The sequence below is a fragment of the Dipodomys merriami genome, unplaced genomic scaffold, assembly GCF_024711535.1.
Source record: "Dipodomys merriami isolate MVZ:Mamm:240054 unplaced genomic scaffold, mDipMer1.0.p SCAF_24, whole genome shotgun sequence".
Taxonomy (NCBI): Eukaryota; Metazoa; Chordata; class Mammalia; order Rodentia; family Heteromyidae; genus Dipodomys; species Dipodomys merriami.
The window spans coordinates 13,569,642-13,593,386 of NW_027203826.1; the positions used below are offsets into that span (position 1 = coordinate 13,569,642).

General features: G+C 39.9%; 1 protein-coding gene and 1 pseudogene across 1 annotated transcript in view; one reads left to right on the forward strand and one right to left on the reverse strand.

The window, feature by feature from the left end:
* The window catches only part of Exo1 (exonuclease 1), a 35,633-nt gene extending 13,618 nt beyond the window's left edge, over positions 1-22,015 (reverse strand). Inside the window, exons 1-10 of the mRNA XM_070034073.1 lie at positions 21,931-22,015; positions 21,108-21,574; positions 20,000-20,173; positions 17,288-17,407; positions 16,452-16,575; positions 14,957-15,094; positions 11,724-11,936; positions 9,202-9,389; positions 8,418-8,514; positions 4,974-5,199 (exon numbers count right to left, since the gene is read on the reverse strand). Of these exons, the coding sequence (XP_069890174.1) occupies positions 4,974-5,199; positions 8,418-8,514; positions 9,202-9,389; positions 11,724-11,936; positions 14,957-15,094; positions 16,452-16,575; positions 17,288-17,407; positions 20,000-20,160 (1,267 nt within the window). The 5' untranslated portion in view covers positions 20,161-20,173; positions 21,108-21,574; positions 21,931-22,015. The remainder of the gene's footprint in view (positions 1-4,973; positions 5,200-8,417; positions 8,515-9,201; positions 9,390-11,723; positions 11,937-14,956; positions 15,095-16,451; positions 16,576-17,287; positions 17,408-19,999; positions 20,174-21,107; positions 21,575-21,930) is intronic.
* On the forward strand, positions 12,540-13,115 carry LOC138835670 (large ribosomal subunit protein eL30 pseudogene; annotated as a pseudogene).
* Positions 22,016-23,745: the final 1,730 nt, after the last annotated feature.

The window sequence follows — 23,745 nt, forward strand, 5'->3', positions numbered from 1 at the left end:
AATTTTGAGGGGCAATTTACATTATAAATATGATGACTTTTAAAAAATAATCCAAAAAACCAGCAGCTATGTATTCATTTCATGGATGTTATGATTTTTGAGTATATGTGAAGGTTGTGTTATAGTATAGTAATTTGATAAATATTCTTATTACCTAGCTATAAAAACCTGAAAGACTGGTGTGTTAAATTTATTTTGTGGTTTTGGAATAAAGCATATTGTTGGACAATACAAAAAGTTAAAGCCTGAGAGAGACAAAGACACAGAGATATGTAAGATGCTTTAAATTAGTTCAACAAATTTTCAGAGCCTGGTAAGTTTCCACTACAGTGATAAAACATAGAGATTACACTGGTATAATCTTTAACAAGTTGGTCAAATTAGGTTGAAGGTATAAAAAGCCCTCAACTTTTTTTTTTTTTTTTTTTGGGTCCAGTTGTGGGGCCTGAACTCTGGGCCTGGGCGCTGTCCCTCAGCTCTTCAGCTCAAGGCTAGTGCTCTATCACTTGAGCCATAGCGCCACTTCCGGCTTTTTTCTTTTTGCTTATGTGGTGCTGGGGAATTGAACCCAGGGCCTCAGGCATGCAAGGCAAGTGCTCTACCACTGAGCCACCTTCCCAGCCCCAGCCCTCAACTTTTAAAAGATCTTTCCTTCCTTCCCTTCCTCTCTTCCTTCCTTCCTTCCCTTCCTCTCTCCCTCCCTCTCCCTTTCCCTCCCCCTTTTTCTTCCTTAACTCAGGGCCTTGCACTTGCTAGGCAAGCACTGCACCACTTCAGACATGACCCCAGCACTAAAAACTTAGAAACAGAGAAACATTTTCATCTCTGCCAAAAGTTTAATCTATTTATGATGCAGGGGGCTCAGGGTCCTTCAAAAGAAAAACTAATAACAACAACCAAAAAAAAAAAAAAACCCCACAGAACAACAACACAAATTCTAGGATCCCCAGGAAGGCTTTTCCAAGATGCAGCCACACCAGACTGATCTCACGTTATTACAGGAAGGTTGTTCGTGTAGCGATCTAGAGGAATTCTTTAAGCTGGGCATATTTTGAATTCAGAAAACACCTCAGTATCTCTCATACCATCCTAGTAGATTTATGTAACATAACAAGCTGTAGTGACTGCACATTAGCAACCTGGATACGCAACAAATTGGACAACTACTGTAGTTAGTCTGAAAATAAGATTCCTATACTCTTTCCTTCTTTCTTTCCTTCCTTCTTTCTTCCTTCCTTTCTTCCTTCTTTTGCCAGTCCTGGGGCTTGAACTCAGGGCACAGGCACTGTCTCTGAGCTTCTTTTGCTCAAGGATAGCACCTGAGTCACAGCACCACTTCCAGCTTTTTCTGTTTTTGTAGTACTGAGGAATCGAACCCAGGACTTCATGCATACTTTAAGCACTCTACACTAAGCCACATCCCAGCCTCCTATACGTTTTCTAATCAGTTAAACATTATACAAGCAAACACACTGGAACCAAAACATTAAAAGATACCAGGAGACATATTTTTCTTTCAAATGACCTATATATTAAAAGACAACACAAAGACTTTTTAAAAAAATGAACAGGCTAAACTAAAGTAAAATAAAGATTACCGCAATAGGGATGACCAACCATCACTTAAGTTTCAAAATATAACCACGCCGACCTTAACATCAAACTGAAGAATTCAATTACAAACTCAGAATACTGCATAAGGATAATAGAAGCTAATATACTCTTACTTTGCAGAGATACAACAGTGTCTGGATGATGGATAGAAAGAATATTACAACTGGGAATACTTGACATATTCTACAGCAAAGAAGAATTAACACTCACTGTTACAGTTATACAATCACTAAAAAACTGTGTGAATCCAAAGCACAGCCTCAATAAAGAATATCATTGAGCTTGGGAGAGAAATTTAGGAGGGTCACAATGGCTATTTCTAAATATCTGCGATATCTAAAAATAGACTGAAATTATACCAATATTTTGAGGTTTTCTGTGTGCACATGTGTAAGCGTGCATGTCCATTGCTAAATGGTTGTTATAAGACTACTTGACATAAAGAACTTACTAGAGGAGCCTACTACAAAAAACAAATAGTTTATCTTAATAGTAGAGGAAGAAAATGAAGGAACTAGAAGGTGTCAAGTATACCAAGTATTTTTTTGGGGGGGCGGGGGGATCAGTCATGGGGCTTTAACTCTGGGCCTGGGCAACTGTCCCTCAGCTCTTCAGTTCAAGGCTAGCGCTCTACCACTTGAGCCACAGTGCCACTTCCAGTTTTCTGGTGATTAATTGGAAATAGTCTCATAGACTTTCCTGCCCAGGCTGCCTTTGAACCATAATCCTCATCTCAACCTTCTGAGTAGCTAGGATTATAGGCATGAGCCACCAGCATCCAGCTAACCAAGTATTTTTGTATAATAAAAGTTCAGAGATACTGTCACAAAAAAGATTTACATTCACAATGAAACAAAACATTTTGGGCGAAGATGTGTAGCCTATACCCAGCTTAAAAATGTAAGTACTACTAGGAAAGATGAGGAGACCAATAGACGGGATGATACCAATCACAATGCACTATACTCATAATCTGACCCATTGAATTGATACCCTTTTGCACAACTACTTAACTTTTTTTTTTTGGTCGGTTGTGGGGCCTGAACTCTGGGCCTGGGCGCTGTCCCTCAGCTCTTCAGCTGAAGGCTAGACTCTACCACTTGAGCGTCAGCCCCACTTCCGGCTTTTTCTGCTTATGTGGTGCTGAGGAATTGAACCCAGGGCCTCATGCATGCAAGGCAAGCACTCTACCACTGAGCCACCTTCCCAGTCCCACTACTTAACTTTTTAAAAAAGTATTTATTTGCTAAAATTTTGCAAAGAGCTTTGTTTTAATTTGTTAGTCAGGTAGCAGAGGAAAAGAAATAAGAGAATAAAAGAGACAATTATTTTCTATGGTCAAAGTGTCACTTGTTCTCAGTCCTTAGTGCTCCACTGTCAGCATTCTGTTCAACATTTTATTGGAAGTTCTAGTGAAGAAAATGAAATAAAAGATCTTAATTGGAAGAGGAGAACGAATCACAGGTGACATGATCATCCATTAGAAAAACCTCACAGACAATAAGAAATAACCAAACTGATGTATAATTTCAGCAAGGTAGCAAAATTTAAGATTTGCATATAAAAATCAACTACATTTCAGTATACTACAAATAAAAACCTGGAAATCACAATAAAAATGAAAATAATGAGGGGCACTGGTGGCTCATACCTGTAATCCTAGCTACTCAGGAGACTGAGATCTGAGGATTGTGGTTCAGAGCCAGCCTGCGCAGGCAAGTCTGTGAGACTCTTTATCTCCAATTAACCACCAGAAAACCGGAAGTGGCGCTGTGGCTCAAGTGGTAGAGCACGAGCCTTGAGCTAAAGAGCTGAGGGACTGCGCCCAGGCCTAGAATTCAAGCCCCATGGAAAAAGAAAAAAAAGAGAGAGAAAGAAAATGCTTTACAAAAGCATCAAACAATCAGAAATTTAAAAATATGTTTCAATGCATATGTGCATCTGACCATACAAAATAATATTTATTGAAATGAACTACAGGAAAGGGAAACAAGGATTTTTTTCTTTTTTGCTGTTTTTGTTCTTTTGTTCTGTTTATATGTCTTCGGGAATGTAAGGGGAAATGGACAAAGGGTAAACAACTGCAGCAATGGTATTCACTGATGTTATGCTGAAAATGAACTATACAACTTGTGGGTGAGGATGAGGGAGAAAAACTGGGAAAGAGAAAGGGTGACATTGTCCAGAAATAAATGTACTATTTTCCTGACGTATGTAACTGTAACCCCTCTGTACATTATCTTTATAATACCAATAAAAAAATTGTAAGACTATGTTTGACAACAGATGTACAAGATCTGCAAACTAAGAACGACAGAGCACTGAAGACTAGAACAGATCAAAATGCTCAGTATTGCTAAGATGACAGCTTTCTACAAACTGATCTATAGCTTCAACTAGATACACATAGCCTTTGTTTTTAAATTGACAAGCTAACTGTAAAACTTAGAAGGAAACAGGAATAGCCAAAACAATCCGAGGGGACTTACACTACCTGGTTTCAAGGACTATAAAGCTATAGTTATCAAGAGTGTGTTTGATGCAAAGAACAATGGAGAGAATAACATTACAGACTAATAAAGAGATCAAAGGAGACTCACACTTAACATGGTTAGCTGCGTTTCCATAACTCTGCTAAAGCACTCAGATGCTTTAACAAATGGACTGCCAAGTACAAGGGAAGAGGTCATGATCCCTTCCCTCACCTCATATACATATAAATTAAACTCAATATAAGGGTGAGGAGAGTAAGGGTAAATAGAATGAGTATGATTGGAATATGTTTTATACATATATGGAAATATCACAATGAAATGTTCCTTGTACAAATTATGTACGCTAATACAAAAAAAAATTTTTTTTTGAAAAATCAATGCAAAAGCCAGGCACCAATGGCTCATACTTGTAATCCTAGCTAGTCAGGAGGCTGAGTTCTGAGGATTGTGGTTCAAAGCCAGCCTGGGCAGAAAAGTCCCCATGAGACTCTTATTTCCAATTAACCATTAAAAAAACTGGAAGTGGAGCTGTTGCTCAAAGTAGTAAAGTGCTAGCCTTGAGCAAAAGAGCTCAGGGACCGCACCTAGGCCCAGAGATCAAGCCCTACAACCAACTAAAGAAGAAGAAGAAGAAGAAGAAAAAAAAAAATCAATATAAAATGGATAATAGCAGTTGAGCATAGTGACATACTCTATTAATTGCTACTCAGGCAGAGGCAGGAAAACCTAAGTTTGAAGCCAGCTTCAGCTACAAAGAGAGACTAAATCTAAGGTCTAAAGCTAAGAAATAAAACTTCTAGTAGAATATCTCAGTGACCTTAGGTCTGTCAATGATTTAAATATGACCAATAATGCAATACCTACCACTTCGTGGTCTTTTCACCATAGATGACTTCCTTGGAAGACTTAATCCTTTGGTACTAATAACTTGTTTAATGCCCAAGGTACTTGGCTTTTCCTTCAACTGTGTAGCATCTAAAGCACTACTCGGCTCAAGTCTGGGGCAATAATTCTTATGCCAAATGCTACTTCCAGCAGGTAACTTTGGACATGCCTTCTCATTCCAACTATTACTTCTGCAATGGGCAGCCTAAAAAAAGTATAAAGAAAAAGGTTACTTGAAGGAGAATATCAACAAATTTCCCTTTATATCAACAAAAGTTTCAAATATATTTAAATTACTCTAAAAAATTCTTGAAGTATCTGTACTGTAATTTTCAACTTTACTAAACCTATAGTTTCCTGTGAAACATGTCATACATTCCTAGGTTGGTTCCTCATGTAATGAAAGTTAAGCCACCTTATTTGGGTTCGGTTCATTTCCTTCCTTCCTTCCTTTCTCTTTTATTATTTGATGCCAGTCCTGAGCTCTTTCTTTTGCTCAAGACTAGCTTTCTACCACTTGAGGCCCAGCTCCACTTTCAGCTTTTTTTGGTAGTTAAGTTTGGAGGTGAGCCTTATGAACTTTCCTGCCCTGGCTGGCTTTGGACTGTGACCCTCAAATCTCAGCCTCCTGAGTAGCTAGTATTAGAGGCATGAGCCACTGGCACTTTGCTTTGTGGTTCATATCTAATAAAAAAAAAATACGGGGCTAGAAAGGTGGCTCAGTGATAGAGCGCTTGCCTTGCATGCATGAGGCCCTGGGTTCAATTCCTCAGCACTACATAAGCAAAAAGAAAAAAAGCCGGAAGTGGCGCTGTGGCTCAAGTGGTAGAGCGCTAGCCTTGAGCTGAAGAGCTGAGGGACAGCGCCCAGGCCCAGAGTTCAGGACCCATGACCAGACCCCAAAAAAGAGGAACATTGAAAAAATAAAATTAAAATAGAAGAACTATGGCTAGGAAAAGATGTACCTCTAAAATATGAGCATTTCTGAGCAGGCTGATTTCAGTTGACGGTAATGATGATTTTTTAATACTCAACTGGTTATCAGTTAATCAGTGGGTATCTTCTTCAGGCTCAACTATTTTCTGTCAAGGAGTTTGGGTTCGTTTATGAACTTAAGACATTCTCTGTCAAGCTACAATGAACATTTAAAAAAATTATCTTAGCATATTAGCCTCTTATGCATTTGCCCTTTTCTTCACCTTGGAATCACTCACTCTTGAAAATTCCTACTAATCTTTGCAAACTAGGGACACACACTGGCTTCTCTTTGAATGAATAGTAAAACCTTGACTTAGAACCAAGCTCCCTTATTTATGAAATATGTGGCCAGAGCAAGTTACCTAACCTTCCTCTGTTTCTTCATTTGTACTGACAGTACCGACTACAAGGCCTTGTTTAAATATAAATGAGCTACTATGTCTAAGGTGCTACTTACCTGAGATATACTACATGCTCAAAAACGATTTGCCTTAATTATCTTGAATCATTTTCTTCTTCGTTAGTTACATGTATGACTTTTGTGAACACAGATCCTGAACTACTTCTCTATTACATAATTTTAACATATTTCTCTCTACATATCCTCATCTCTTTCCTCCAAGAAATGAGCGCTTTACAGGTGCTTTTGATTGTGTGAGTTATTAGAATGAATGTTGAGTAAAGGAATGAACTAGTGTGCAAAGACAAAAAAACTTAGACTAAAGTTACAAGGAAACAGAACATGTCAACCAAAAAAGATATGTAAAAAGAGCATCAAGCTTTAGCAATCAAAGTGAAATAAAAATTTTATTTCCAAGTTTCCTAGTCTGTACAAATAAGAAATCATGCAACTGTCATTGATTCAAAAAATGAATGTGATAAATACACTATGATAGTGAAGATCAGAGTTCTCACCTTTAAAAAGACAGCATTCTACTGGAGAGAATAAGAAAATGGACATTAAAAGATATGTGTAAGAAGTGTACAAAGCTGGGTGCTGGTGGCTCACACCTATAATCCTTGCTACTCAGGAGGCTGAGAATGGAGGATTGTGGTTTAAAGCCAACTCAACAATGCTTGATAAGAAATGTATTCATTACCTTGCCCATGTAATTGTAACTCCTCTGTACGGCATTTTCACAATTAAAAAAAAAAAAAAGCCAGCTCAGGCAGGAAAGTCCATGAGACTCTTATCTCCAATTAACCACCAGAAAACCAGAACCGGAAGTGGTGCTGTGGCTCAAGTGGTAGAGAGCACTTGCCTTGAGCTGAAGAGCTGAGGGACAGCGCCTGGGCCCAGAGTTCAAGCCCCACAACCGACCACCTCCCCGCCCCCCCCCCCCAAAAAGAAGTGTACTAAAAGAAAAATGCCAGAAATCTTAAAGGGACTCGACATGTTCGGCTTTGTGTACGGATAGATTTGGTGTTACAGGAAACTACTGATGTGGAAACCCAAAAGACAATGAGAAGTACAAAGCTGGTCGACAGGGTAAAGACGGAGGTAGAGACATATAGGATCTCTGCATAAATGGGATAATTAAAGGCCTTAAAAAAGAAATGCGAACAGAAAAGATCAACAGAAATATTAAAGAGACCAAAATTAAGAAATATTAAGAGACAGCATCGTAAGGAACATATACAAATAGAAAACAGAAATGATTTCAAAGACATATGTCCAGAATGCTCACTAAATATTTCCTGTTAGCAATCAGTAAAGAAGTTTGTGGGCTGGGAATGTGGCTTAGTGGTAGAGTGCTTGCCTAGCATGCATGAAGGTCTGGGTACAATTCCTCAGTACCACATAAACAGAAAAACCTGGGAGTGGTGCTGTGGCTAGTGGTAGTGTGCAAGAGGTAGAATGCTAGTCTTGAGCACAAAGAGGCTCAGGGACAGACTCTAGGCCCTGAGTTCAAGCCCCAGGACTGGCAAAAACAAAAACAAAAGTTTGTAAATTTTTCTTCAAGGGTAGTGCTTTGAGGCTTGGACTTTAATAATGCCCAATATCACCACACCTGAATGGAGTGAGACAAATTAAAAAGAGAACCAATACTTGTCTTGAGCACAAAGAGGCTCAGGGACAGACTCTAGGCCCTGAGTTCAAGCCCCAGGACTGGCAAAAACAAAAACAAAAACAAAAGTTTGTAAATTTTTCTTCAAGGGTAGTGCTTTGAGGCTTGGACTTTAATAATGCCCAATATCACCACACCTGAATGGAGTGAGACAAATTAAAAAGAGAACCAATACTTGGTATAGCCACATAAAATGCTCAAAACTGGTATATCTACATTTTCAGAGAGATAATTTCCCTAAGATGAGGCTGTTTCCAATGTGTGCTTGCACAAAACATGGACACAGAAAGTTTCAAAAATACTTAGTAAACGAAGATTTGCTTTAAATCACATATAACTAAAAAATGCTTTTCTATACCAGTACTTAAAATATTACCGTAGTAATGTCTGGATTGTAGTCATCGATCTGTTCAAAAGTATTTATATCTTTATTTCCAAGTGCTATTTGAAGAGCTACTGCATCATCCACATACCTAGGTTGGTAAGATTAAGGAAAAATGTCTTTGTTGACAACCAAATGTTACTGTACTAAAATAGAACATTTGTCAAGAGAAGATCTTAAGAAGTTGAGGATTAAATAAGTCTTACTTACATAAGTACTATTATAAACGACAGGTATAGTTTGCTGTCTCTATGTATCCTTGCAGGAGTTGGCCAACTTCTGACACAAAGCCCTGGGTCACCACTTTCTCCTCTTCAAAGGGAGATAGGAAAAAAGTCCTGGCTACCACTTAAGTAATTAAAAGCTCTATCTTAGTCCTTCCCAAGGCCACTGGCCATGAAGGTCATGGGAAGGCATTCTTTCAATGGTGCACTCACCTGCCCAGTACACCCCTCCATACCACAAGGAGTTCTCTCACATGCCACCTTGGGAATGTGCACCATAAGTAAATGACCTAGTGACTGTACCTGTCAAGTCAGTCTAAGCCATTACATGCTCAGCAGGTAAGCCTCAGATTTACAAAAACCTAGTCTAAAATTTCACTAGCAAGAAAATTTAAATGAGCAATCATGGTATTTTTACTATGACAGAGAAGCAAAAAATAATCTGCAAGTTTTTACTACCAGTATTCTTAGAAATACAATGATTTTGTCCACTACCACTACTACTAATGAATAAAGAAGCATAAAGTTCAACCACAGTGGTTCACAAAGGATACTTCCCAGCGTAACTTAGTGTTTCAGGATCAACGTCATCTTCATAGGCGTTCAGAGGGACAAGTTTCCTTTGGACAGGATCAAAAACTAGCTGATAAAGGAAAGTATTATTGGCTCGAATAAATCCTTCGATGTAATCCTCTGGTACTGTTATATTCATCTTGAGATACTGGCCAATTTTCTTGATAACCTAATAATGGATATAAAAATATTTCATCTGCAACTAAAGATGCATCAACTTCAAGATTAACACTCTCACATAAAAACCAAATTGCTTTTATCAACATAAAAAATTACTTTCATTAGTCAGGCACAAGTGGCTCATGCTTGTAATCCTAGCCTGTTTGAAGCCATTTTGGTATGAAAGTTCATGAGATACTTATCTCTCACCTCCAGAAGTGGAAGTGTAATTCAAGTGGTAGAGTGTTAGCCTTGAGCAAAACAACCAAAAGAAACGAAACCAAAGAAATAACTCAGGGAGAGTGTCCAGGCCCTGAGTTTAAGTCCCAGGACATTCACACACATAACTACATACACATATACATATACATATACATGCACACACAACTAAAAAAAAAACGGTATCAGCAAACACCCATATCATAACATTTTAATTCTCATTTTTTGGTTTTTCTCTTATTAAGCCAAAAGACCCAAAATTCAACCAGGCATTAACTTTGTTTCTAACTATGACATAAAAGTATACAATTCATCCTCAAGGTCTATTAAATCCAGAAGACAAAAATAAATATGAAACCTAAAAACAAAACAAAACAAAATCTTAGTTTTTGTTTTTTTGATAGCACTGGGTTTTTAATTCAGGACTTAGCACTTGCTATGCAAATGCTCTCTCCCTCTTTGCTTTCTTTTTCAAATAGTATCTCATATTTTGACCTAGCCTAAACCTAGCCTGTGATCCTCCCACTTATGTCTTTCACATAGCTGGGATTACAAATTCAAACCACTACATCCAGCTTTAGTAGGTGAGAGGGGGAATCTCATTTTTTTTTTTTTTTTGGTCCAGTCGTTGGGCCTGAACTCTGGGCCTGGGCGCTGTCCCTCAGCTCTTCAACTCAAGGCTAGCACTCTACCACTTGAGCCACAGCACCACTTCCGGCTTTTTTTCTTTTTGCTTATGTGGTGCTGAGGAATCGAACCCAGGGCCTCAGGCATGCAAGGCAAGAGCTCTACCACTGAGCCACCTTACCAGCCCCCGGGAATCTCACTTTTTATCCAGACATGCCTCAAACCGCTATGCCTCCAATCGCTAGGCATGAGCCACTACACTTGGTTAGATCCTATTTTTAAAAGTCAACATTCTAATTTCTGTTATGATGGTCTCTTACGGCTGGAATACTAAACATCACCCAGTCACTGAATGCCCAATGTTTTGATCTGTAACAGAGTGCTATACAATTATGGCCCCATAGACTATACTGCACCATCATAATCTGTAATAGCCATCATAATCTGTGTAACACAACCAATAATGTTTCTACAGTGACAGAGCTGCCTAACTGACTCATGTCTTTGAACACATCCCCATCATTAAGCAACACATAACTATATTACACTCACAAAGGGAAGTTCTAGAGACCACAGACTAGCGAACCCTATTTCTTAACTCCCTTCCGGGCCTTTATCTATAACCTAGAGTTCAATTACACTCACTACATTTATCCCTGAAAACTCACGTTGAGTACTCTGTACTCTTGGAAATAGAATATGAAGTTTCTCTTCTGTAACTTTAAACGTTTTAAGAAAACTATCAAAGGGAAGTGGAGAATAAGCTTTATTACTTTTTTTCCTTTTAAGGTAAAGGTACCAGAGAAACTCTGGTAATGTTTGAGTTCCCCAGTGGATCTGTACTAGCTGATATCAAATGAGATGAATGGAAATATACAGGAGAATCTTGCAGTCTTTATGAAGTCATGTTTGATGTGCAGTAATTGTATAACTCCTCTGATAAATTTTAAGTTTTGAAAAATATGGTTATTTTCATGCAAGTATATAGTTTATGTTAAAGTATATGTTTATCCTTAAGTTTAAGTGAGTTAATTTAAACTTTATTTTAATTTCTAATTTAGTGAATATAATTACCTATGATATGCATAAAAAATTATTAAAATAAGCTTTTCTTTTCTTTGCTGGTCCTGGGGCTTGATCTCTGGGCCTACAATCAGCTTTTAAGATCATAGGGATTCTTACACCAAAATATTTGAGAACTGCTACTACCCGACAATAGGACAAAAATCACAAGATTCTGAGCTCAGCATTAATTCTATCCCAGTTCTTTTGTCCTTAAATCTAGTCTTTATTTTAAAAATTACCATGAATTTGTTAGCTGCTGAAAAAACTGTCCTTGCAACATCTATTGGTTGTTAAAAGCAAAGTTCTAGCATTTTTGTCATTTTTCTCCTTTTAATAGCATTAACACAGACTTTTTATATCACGGAGTATTAAACTTTATTACCTAAACATCTGAATGCTTCAGAAATTGGTAGCTCTGGTAAGTTGCTCTTACCTTTACAATATCTGGATTGTTAGCCAGTCTCAGTACTTTGCATGCCTTTGCCAATCCAATTCCACGCAGAGATGAGAGGTAGTCACAGCCTGAAAGAATACACATGTAACGGAATTTCTCTTCAGTGAATACATCTCCAAGCTGCTTGCACATTCCTAGCCGAGCCTGATCAATCTCTAGGCCATTTCCAAACTGGTCCATTTTTAAAATCACCTTCAAAAAGAGATGAAATTGTTAATATTTATAGAGAGGTCACTTCGGTCCATCATTATCTAATCAACGGTTAATAATCCTAAGAAAATTTTCTCTTTCTGAAAATAGCACTGAGATATAGGAGGCATAGACAGGCAGCTTGATTACTATGAAATCTGCAAGTAAACTGACGCACAGAGCTAGACTTACAAGGGATACAGCCAGGATCTGAGTGTCCCAAGTAGGATAAATAAAGCCCTTCTTCCACCTTTCTACCTTCACTGTAGAGCTGTCATGATAATAAATAGTAATACATACAAAAAGCACTTTTCCATATCTTCTTTGACATTTTAAGGTAATTAACCTTTCCTCATTAATGAACTAATATGCATTTATGGCATGAACACTAGGATACATAGAAACTCAAGAAAAATGCAGAAACTGTCATGTCTCACTATCAGATCAGTAACTCCCTATTAACCTCTTGATATGGCTACTTCTAGTCAGCTATGAAGATATGGACACAATAAATATTATAGCTATTAATACTACAGTTTCATATCTTAATTTCTCCTCTTATTATCATACTAGAGTTTCCATAGAGTTTTTATTTATTTTGGTAGTATGAAGGTTTGAACTTAGGGCTTTGCATATACTCAGCTTGCTTGCTTCAATGGTGAGCTACTATCTAAATCACACACCCAGTATTACTGCTGGTTATTTTAGAGATAGAAAACTAGTATCTTTTTTGCCCAGACTGGCTTTGAAACTTAATTGTTTGGATCTCAGCCTCTTAGCTAGGATTCTTTCTCTCCATCCAGCCATCTTGGCAGCTGCTTCCAGTTGGGAGCCTTCTCACATTTAAGACAGGAAGATGGTGGCCACACAGAAGACCAAAAGTCTCTAGAGTTGATCAAATCTAGACTCCAACTTGTTTGGAAAGGTGGAAAGTATGTGCTGGGTTACCAGCAGACTCTGGCAAAGGAAATCGGTTATCCTTGCCCACAACTGCCCAGCCTTGAGGAAATCTGAAATAGAATATCATTCTGTTTGCCAAAATTGGTGTCCATCACTACACTGGCAATAATATTGAACCGGACATGGCATGTGAGAAATACTACAGAATATACACTGGCTATTATTGATATAGGTGATTCTGATATCATTAGAAGCATGCCAGAACATATTGGAGAAAAGTAAATAGTACATAATTCTTCTTTAATAAAACTTGCTAGAGCTGGTTTAAAAACAAAACAAAAAGTAGCTAGGATTATAGGTGGCAACTACTGGGGCTTAGCTCTGTTACAATTTTATAAATAATCTAAGTATCTATATAACATTCCATTAGTAAATAAATCCATTCATTTGCCTAACTTAATTGAAAAGTATAAGGTATGTATCATCATTTTTTTTTTTTTTGCTTTAACTCTGGGCCTGGGCACTGTCCCTCAGCTCTTCAGCTCAAGGCAAGCACTCTACTACTTGAGCCACAGCACCACTTCCAGTTTTCTGTTGGTTAAGTGGAGCTAAGAGTCTCATGGATGTTCTTGCCAGGGTTAGCTTTGAACTGTGATGCTCAGATTTCTGCCTCCTGAGTAGCTAGCATTAAAGGCGTGAGCCACCAGTGCCTGGCTTGTATCAACATTTTTAAAAAAGTAAAATTTTAAGTGTGCTACTAAAAAATTTATAGACTAAGGATATAGTTCAGTGATTGAGCTCTTTCCTTGCATATGTAAGGACATGGGTTCCATTCCAGAAGACAGGCAGGCAGGCAGGCAGACAGACAGACAGGCAGGCAGGCAGGCAGGCAGACAGACAGACAGACAGGCAGGCAGGCAGGCAGGCAGGCAGACAAACCAGACAGATAAGACAGACAAGAAGTGGGGGGGGGGAGAGGGGGAAGGAGGGAGGGAGGCAGGCAGGCAGGGAGGGAGGGAGGGAGGGAGGGAAAGAGGGAGGAAAAGTTTTAAAACCTTTTCACAAGAAATGGTAAGGAAGTTTTAAAACAAAATTTTTACAGGAAATGGAAAGAATGAAGGAACAAATGAAAGAAAAAAAGGAAGGAAGGTTAAGGAAGAAGAGAAAGGAAAGGAAAAGGAAAAGGAAAGGGCTTACTCTAATAAAGTAGTCAGGTCACTTAACATGAAGTTGCAAACCTTTCTGCATATTGTACATAATAACAAACACTGTTTGGGCAAATGAACACTTAACAGATACAAATTGAAGCTATGAAATAATTTTAGCTCCTTGTTTTACTGCTTTAAAATTTTGTTTTTGTTTTTTTAAATTTTGAATTAGCTGGGCACCTGTAATCCTAGCTACTCAGGAGGCTGAGATCTAAGGATTACGGTTCAAAGCCAGCCTGAACAGGAAACTCCATGAGACTTTTTTTTTTTGGGTCTGGTTGTGGGGCCTGAACTCTGGGCCTAGGGGCACTGTCCCTCAGCTCTTCAGCTCAAGGCTAGTGCTCTACCACTTGAGCCACAGTGCCACTTCCGGCTTTTTTTTTCTGCTTATGGGGTGCTGAGGAATCGAACCCAGGGGCTCAGGCATGCAAGGCAAGTGCTCTACCACTGAGCCACCTTCCCAGCCCCTCCATGAGACTCTCATCTCCAATAAACCACCAGAAAACTGGAAGTGGCACTGTGGCTCTAGTGAGAGGGCTCACCTTGATCTGAAGAGCTCAAGGACAGCACCCAGGTCCAGAGAGTTCAAGCCCCACAACCGACTAAAACTAAAACTGTTATTATAAATGTAATAGAGGGAATACATTTATGTAAGTCAGAATACATCTTTTGGACAATGTCACCTGCTCAAATTATAGTTAGTACAAAGTCTTGCCATGTAGCCCGGGCTAGCCTGGATCTCACTATCCTCCTGTTTGACCCCCAAGTGCTGAAACTGTAGGCATGTCCAGATAATTTAACATAACTTCTATCTACATAGAAAAGATAGGGGTGTGGCATTGTGGCAGAACACATGCCTATCACATACAAGTTCCTGAGTTAAAAAATTAGGATGTAGTAATTTCAGGTGAATACCTTCTTACAGCCAAATGCTAAAAGATCAGAGTCTTCTGTAATGACCGCTTGTACAATGCCAGCTTTGTTAAGATAGGCCAACTGAGCATCCGCTTCATATGGAGCCACAAGGCAATCAACTCCCTGAGACCGGGCAGCCTGTGAGAGAGATCACAATAAACCTTCAGCACAGCACCCACAGTGCCCCGAACAAGATCTGCAGCAGGCTCATTTTACAACTAGCCTCACTATGACTTGCTGGCCTCTTAAGTTTCCTATTTTTTGGTTATAGCAAAGTTCATACCAATCACACAGCCATTAAGCAAAGTCTTAAAAAAAAAACCAAGAACACAAAAAAACAAACCAGCCAATAATATATAAAGACAAATTACTACATATTCCAAAATGGGAAAATGCCTGAGCCACAAACAAAATTAGTTCAAATCATAAAAAACGACCATTTTAAGAATGGCTCCGTTACCATAGTATACAGGCATTTACTTGGAGTTTTGCATATATTTTCCCATTAGAGGCATTCATAAAAATATATACACTAAATTCTATTTTAAAATCAGGAGAAATACTTTTAGAACAATTGCTTATCAGGAATCTGAAAACAAATTTCCTGTTCCAAATTCTGGGTATTTGCACCCAAGGCCCAAGGAACTCCTTCAGGAAGTTAAGGAAAGGCAAAACAGAATGAAGATGCTACTAAGTGTTAGGTTTTTGTGACCACATAGAGTCCGCTGTTTTTCTCCTGTCCTTTTCTTGTCTAGCAATTTCCTCCTCAGCTGGCACTAGTGACTCATGCCTATAATCCTATTTACTCAGGTGGCTGAGATCTGAGGACCACAAGTATGAAGCCAGCCCCAGCAGCAAGAAAATCTGAGACTCTCATCTCCAATTAATCACCCCAAAACCAAAGTAGAGCTGTGGCTCAAAGTGGGAGCGCTAGCCTTGAGGAAAAACAAAAAACAAAAAACTCAAGGACAGTGTCTAGGCCTATTTCAGGCTCCACAACTGACAAATAAAAAATAAATAAGAGAATTTCAGTTCTTGTTTTAGGTTAGAAGCTGGATGGCAGGACTGAATGCTAAAAGTCGAGCCCCATCCCCTTTAAAACTACACTTGTACTAATCATAATGAACAAGCCTAGCCAAGGGATAACTCGGGAGTGAGACCGCAGACCATCGACACTAAGATTTAGGGTGACAAGGAAAGAAGTATCTAAGTAGGAACTGATTGAGAGGCGTGCAAACCTCTGAGAATCTGTCCTTTCCTTCTCTAAGGAACAACGAACAACACACGGGTGGAGTTTATCGATACATATTCCTTACCTCAAAAAAGCCTTACTTATTGTTTTAGAATTTCTCCTCTGGAAACTACTGGGACTCTTCTGCCTCTACTCTATTTGAGGTTAGATCAATTTTCCTCCTATGATTTCCTTGCCCTTCCATAAATAAACAGCTTATGTGAACTTAATCGTCTGTTGCCGCTTTCCTCTTCATTGGCTTACTTTGATTACTTTGTGGGCCATAGCATGTGTGATATTGATGGCACGGGTAAAACATTCTCGGGCTTCTGAGACTTTCCCCTCACGAAGAAGCTGCTTTCCCTTAAGAAGATTGCTTTGTCGTCTTCTGCAAGGGAAGAATATCTCTCTTTAATATATAAGAAATTACAGAAACTGATTTAAAAAAAATCACAAAACAAAACTGTAATGTCATTTTGCTAGAATAAAGACAATTGATTCATCTGAAAATGAATATATATTAGATGCTTGGAAATATTAACCCAGATCCTATGGGATTCTAGACAAAAAGAACAAGTGATTCATGACATATACATGTGTGTGCACACACGTTTACTGTCAGACTTCTACAACAATGCATAATGTCAAAACAAAATGTAGTAGCTAATATATTTTATTTTATTTTATTTTTGGTAGGTCATGGGGCTTGAACTCTAGGCTTGGGTGCTCTCTCTGCGCTCTTCAGCTCAAGGTGAGCACTCTTGAGTGCTTGAGCCACAGTGCCTCTTCCAGTTTTCTAGTGGTTTATTGGAGATAAGAATTTCACGGACTTTCCTGCCCAGGCTGGCTTTGAACCGCGATCCTCAGATCTCAGCCTCCTTAGCAGCTAGGATTACAGGCGTGAGCCACCAGCGCCCGGCTAGCTAATATATTTTAAAGGCTGCAATAATCTAACACAAATCAAACACTAAAGGAAATCTGTTCATGTAATAGGCTAAAAACACATTTTAAAAAATTAAGACTTTAAAAACTTGGTACTATTTGGCCTGCAGTATCTGGCCTTAGCACAATGAAGTTAGATGTTAATCAAACCAACTTACTCTCTTCTAGATCTCTCCACTTCCTTTTTAGAAGGTAAAGTACATCCATCAAATATAAGAATAGGCTTGATCCCATGAGACAGTAGCATATTTACAAATTTCATACAAAATCCTACATACCTACATGGAAAAAGAAAAAAACAAATTTAAGAGCTTTGCATCTCAATACTTTAAGAACAGATGAGACAATTTGGGGAAAGTATTTCATTTTGTATTTTAAAACCTTCTCATAGGAAATGAAAACTTTAACTTAGACCTGGGTTTACATCCATTTTTTATGATCCTCCAAGCCTTGATTTCTGCATCTATGAAATAGAAGGGTTTGAAATCCTTTCTGATTCTCTTTTTTTTTTTTCTTTTGGTCAGTCATGGGGCTTAAACTCTGGGCCTGGGTGCTGTCCTTAAGCTCTTCAGCTCAAGGCAAGCGCTCTACTACTTGAGCCACAGTGCCACTTCTGGTTTTCTGGTGGTTAATTGGAGATAAGAGTTTCACAGACTTTCCTGCCTGGGCTGGCTTTGAACCACAGTCCTCAGATCTCAGCCTCCTGAGTAGCTAGGATTACAGGTGTGAGCTACCAGCATCCGGCTTGATTCTGATATTTTTACTGTTCCAAATCTACTGAAAACCTGAAAGAATAATAAACACTTGATTTTTCCAATAATATGCTATCATAAACAAGAAATTTAACAGTGACACAATAGTATTACCTAATAGTCTACACAAAGAATTTGTCTAGCTGGATGTGGTGGCTAGCGCCTACAATCCTAGTTACTTGGGAAGTGGAAGTTAGGGGAATCTCAGTTTGAGGCATGGGCATCGAAGTTTGTAAGACTCCATTTGCACCAAGAGCTGAGTGGCATGTGTTTGTCATCTCCAGTGATGGGAGTTGTACAAGTAGAAGGATGGCAGTCCAGGGAGCTTGGGCATAAAGCAAGACTCTATCTTGAAAATAGCAAATACAAAAAAAGGCCCAGAGGTATGGCACAAGTGAGAGTGCCTGACAAGGCCTTTGTTCAAAGTTCCAAATATTTTTTTTTTTACTTCAATGAACATTTACTAAGCACCTACTATAGGGAAAGTCCTGTAGATTCCATTTCTTGCCTTGTAATGATGAAGGATATTACCTGTATTATTAACAACTCTTCTAATCAGTCAAAAATCAGAATTTACACCAAAAAACTGAAGAAATTTTCAGGAAGAAAACATCAAAAAACACTCAAAGTAGCAATGAAAAACTTGTAGTCTAGCTACAGTTGCAAGTTTGTTCAAAGTACTAGTAGAAACAAAATTACTTTCAAAGCATTTTCTTAGAAGAGATAGTCCAGCAGGTGCTTAGCATCCATGAAGCCCTTTCATTCCCAGCACCTCCCATCGCCACATTTCAGCAGCTAGAGTGGAAGAAGAACCCAGTCTCCTCAGATGCTACAAATATTATTGTTACAGGTACTTTTGACTTTGTTAACTTGACAGGCCTCAAAGGCCTAAACATTTGTTTAGTCCATGACTAGACCTTTTGCTGAAAACAAGCAGGATTAACATAATTTACCTACTTGGTCTTATGTTTAAGTAAATCATGTTAAGATTTGTGAGTTTTCCCTCCAAGAAATAAATTACATATTGTGAAAGAAAACAAATCATCATACTGTCTAAATCTCTGTGAAAATATCTGTCTAGAAATTATTCTTGTTTAATATTTCTACTTGAACAATAGAGGGCATTAGTCTAGTCAACCTGCCTTAAATGATGTCACGTGGCTGAGAATGGATGTCAGCATGGACTGTAAGTTGAAAGAAGTCAGAATATACTATTCTTGTGCTTCATTTTGGTAACATTTACCAGTGTGTTGACTGTACCCAAAAATCATTATGGATTTTTCAAACCATTGTCAAAATGCTTATCGTAGGTGAAGATTAAAGTTGATACTAGGAGCCAGTATCTATCTATTTAGGAGGCTGAGATCTGAGGATCATGATTCTAACTAGACAGCAGGAAAGTTCATGAGACTCTTACCTCCAACTAACCAGCAAAAAGCCAGAAGTAGAGCTGTGGCTCAAATGGTAGAGCACCACCCTTGGGTGAGAAAACTAAGGGACTGTGCTCAAGCCATAAGTTCAAGCCATAGCACCTGCACAAAAATAAACACAGAAAAAGACAGAGAGAGAGAGAAAGGGAGAGGGGGGATAGGGAGGGAGGTAAAAAGAGAGAAAGAGAAAAAGAAAGAGAAAGAGGAAAGAAGGAAGGAAGGAAGGAAGGAAGGAAGGAAGGAAGGAAGGAAGGAAGGAAGGAAGGAAGGAAGGTAGATTAGTTCATAATCCTTTCTTTCTCCATTAGTGTCCTGATATTTTGGCTTATTACTAAGAATAAAAATCCTATATCACAGAAAGATGTATAGAAATATTCTAAAGCACACACTCTCATTTCTTAATAAACATCTAGAATTGAAGGAGAATAACCCATTTATGAGAAAAAGTCTTTTTTTTTTTTGCCAGTCCTGGGGCTTGAACTCAGGACCTAGGCACTGTCCCTGAGCTTCTTTTGCTCAAGGACAGCACTCTATCACTTGAGCCACAGCATAATTTCCGGCTTTTTCTTTTTATGTGGTACTGAGGAATTGAATCGAGGGCTTCATGCATGCTAGGCAATCACTAAGCCACCTTCCCAGCCCCAAACAGTCATTCTTAATTCCAAAGAATGATCATATCCAAACTTACCTATCAGTAGCTTCACCTTTGGCTAGCTTTTCAGCACATGCAATAGCTCCTTTGTGAAGCCAGCAATAGGTATCCACAGCTACTACCTGCCCTTTATACTTCCGCACATGGATAGGTTCAGAAGCTTCTTTGATGAACTGTAGCAATCCTTGTATCCCCATAGTGCCAAACTAACTACATGATATGAAAGGGAAAATAGCAATATTTAAAGCAAAATATATTTACTAAAAAGTGTTACGCAGTTTAAATTACTACACAGAAACTTATTATTTAATGTAATATCAAATTACTACACAGAAACTGTTATTTAATCTAATATCAATCTCAGTTTCCATAGCCTAGATGTTATATTAATCATAAACACTACCTTAATGCCACCTAATAGTTGCTTAATGTATTTTTTTCAGCAATCTGATAGTTTTATTAAACATTTGAGAAACTCAGTGCCGGAAATTAAAAGTGTAATCATTGGTCCAAAGTGCTTTTTTACTTAGAATCATAATGTGTGCTCCAAGTTATTAACACAGGGATTCTACAAAAATTAGAATCTCCTCTTTCTTCGACAAGGCATAAGTTTAAAAAAAAAAATCTATGGGAGTGGGGAGTCAAGGAGGTGCAGAAAGGGAGGGAGGGAGGGTGAACAAATGCAATTATGATGTTCAGTTATATACTATGTGGAAAATGATCTATGTAACTTATGGGCAGGGATGAGGGGGGTGAGAAACTGGGGGAAAGTAGAAGGGGTGACATTACCCCAAAAAAGAAATGTACTCATTAACCTATGAAATGGTAGCCCCTCTGGACAACACCCTACTAATAAAATTATTGCATCAAAATGCCATCATACAAAGTTACACAGAGGTACAACCTCAGAAATTTGTAGAAAAGCAAGTATTTCAACTGACAATAAACAGAACCGCAGGAATGGACTTTTACTGTTTGAGGACTGAAATGTATTACCATCCAAGTAATGGATATTTTGCTAATATGCGGTGATAATGCCTCAGGACACTTTGAAAATCGATCCCAGAGACCTGGGAAACTGTTGCTGTGCAAAGTTCCAAGAAAAACGATTGGAAATCACAGGTTCAGAGGAAGCCAGTCTTACCCCTGGAGACACAACAGGAAGCACTGATGCTCAGGTCCAGCAGTTCTCAAGTTTCGGGGTTCACAAGTTTTCAACTCCCAGTGACAATCACTAGTTCAGGAGGTGTAGGGGTGACTGGATTTTACACATGCAGGCAATTCGGATGCACGTGATCCTCAAAGCCAGAGTCCGAGAAAACCAATTAGTCCACTACCTTTGCGATAATACACCTCCTAACAAGGTATTTGTTCACGCTGAGGAAAATGGACATACTATGTGTTTGGTGAAACTTGGGTCCGTTTCTTCTAGGCCAACTAAATCTTCTCGAGTAATTATCTCCTCTTCAGCACCGAAAGATCGCGTGAGCGCCATGTGGCACAGATCAGCTCCAGGCGATCACGTAGGGACCACACACAGCCGCCACTTTCCAGCCGGGGATGCGCAGGGCGAGGCGGCACGCCGGGTCCAGACGCCGTGTTCCCTCGGGCCTGCAGCAACGAAAACGTGTGATCGTCACCCACCTGCCAGTGTGGAGCCTGCGGGTGGCAGCGAGCGGCTGGCTTTGGCGGGAAGGCGGGAGAAGTTCCCGCGGAATCACGTCCCGCACGGGGCCCTGGGGCTGGGACTGTTCCGCAGGCCCGGGAGGACCGCGCCACTAGGCTCCCGTCCTCCCCGAGCCCCGGATTCTGCGCGTGGGGACACGCGACGGCGAGCGGGACCCCACGGGGACCGGCGGGAGCCCCCTCTCCAGACCCCACACCCTTCGCTTTCCGGGAAGCCCTTTCTCCACACGATGGAGGCAGACCCTCCCCCCCGAAAACCGCTCGCGACTTCCCTCACTCACTTGGACCAGAGCAACCAGGCCGGAATCGCGGAGCCCGGGTACCTCCGAAGCGGCTCTGCACCCCAAAACACCAAGTCCATTCAATTTGCGCGGGATCGCTGTGCCCCACCCACCGGAAGTGACGCCAACACGCACGCTGCGACGCCGATCTCTCTCTCTCTCTCTCCCACCCCCATCCCCCCCGTTCATCATTTTTGAGCCTTCTGTGTCGCTAATTCTGTGTCGCTAATTCCCGAGCTAAGGCGTCGCTGTCGCTGCCTCTGTCCGCTAAAACCATTCGCAGTTCCGTGAAAAGCGGGAACGGTCCAGAAGAACGAGACTGGAGAAGGGAACCGGAAGTTGGCAGTGTGCCACGCTCCCTGAGCCTTCTGGGAATTGTAGTTCTCTGCACCTCAGAGCTGGCAGCGTGAACAGCGCTGCAGCGCGGTTGTGTGGAGGTGATTTTTGTTGATTTAAACCTCTCCAGAGAGCCCCGCTGAAATCAGTGTCCAGGGCTGCTCACCCCTCACATTTCTACATTCTCTTTGAAATGGCCAGTTTCTTCCGTGAGGAATAGTGTCATGATTATCATCTGTCGGTGCTTTATGTAGTAGTGCTGATTGTTTTACTTTTAAATAACCAAACCATAAAACGATCGTGTGGTGCCCACACTTTAAAGACACTTTGGACGTAAGTGGCCACTGGCAGTTTGCGGGGGGGGGGGGGGGGTCGGAGGCGGCATGTGGAGAAGTTCTGATCATGTTACTAAGGAAAAAACGAAATCATCGTGCCGACTTCACTCGCTTTTCATTTACTTTGTGTCAGTCTTGGGGCTTGAACTCTGGGCCTGGGCGCTGTTCCTCAGCTCTTCAGCTCAAGGCTCGTGCTCTACCACTGGAGCCACAGCGCCCCTGACAATTTTCTCATGGTTAATTGGTGATGAGTTTCATGCACTTTCCTGCTCGGGCTGGCTTTGAACCGCGATCCTGAGATCTCAGGCTCCTGAGTAGCTAGGATTACAGGCGTGAGCCATCGGATCATTAATTTTTTTTTTTAATCACTAATGTTTTAACCCATCTGAAAAAGACAAAGCTAGTCTTCGTATTTTGATCTTTGTAATACAAAGCTAGTCTCTCACTAGTTTTGCCATAAAAGACACCTCTGACTGTAGAAGCATCTTTTGTTCAAAGACTGTTGTCCAGACAGCTATCATCTCTTTTTCCCTCCCAAGAACAGTTTCTTTGATCTACCCCCTAGGTTTCCAGGGAACAGAACGGCCCTGGTTCTCGGAGGAAAAGATGCTCCTTTCTTTCCTGAAAACTAACTGCAAAATTAAACACTCGTAGGAAAAGGAACTCTAAAGACACAAACGTTGAGACTTCTCCAGAATTACAGCGTCCAGAACAGCTAGTGATCTACATAAATGCTGCAAGCTGTGTGTGTGTATCAAAAAAGCAGCTCTGTGGACATTTGTAACTACCCAATTTCACATGCCTTCCCACAAATCCCTGTGTAGGTCTTGCACTTGCACTTCGGAGACAAGATGGTCATTGTTGGTCAGGTCGTGCATCTTTGATTAGAAGTAAATCTTGTGGTCTTTCCCCAACAACTTTTCTTGAGTAATTGGCCTTCAAGTGGCAGGCAGTGAACAGGGTTTCATCATTTCAGACTTTGCTCAATACCCTCTTTTCTTTGGAATGTTGTAGGGGGCTAGAAATGGGACAGAATCTTAGACCAGATCTTGAGGTATGTTTAAAACTCAGAGGTCAACGGGAAGGATAATTTAAATTCAGTGCAAGGAGAGGAAGAGGAAATATGAACACATTGTTAACCATG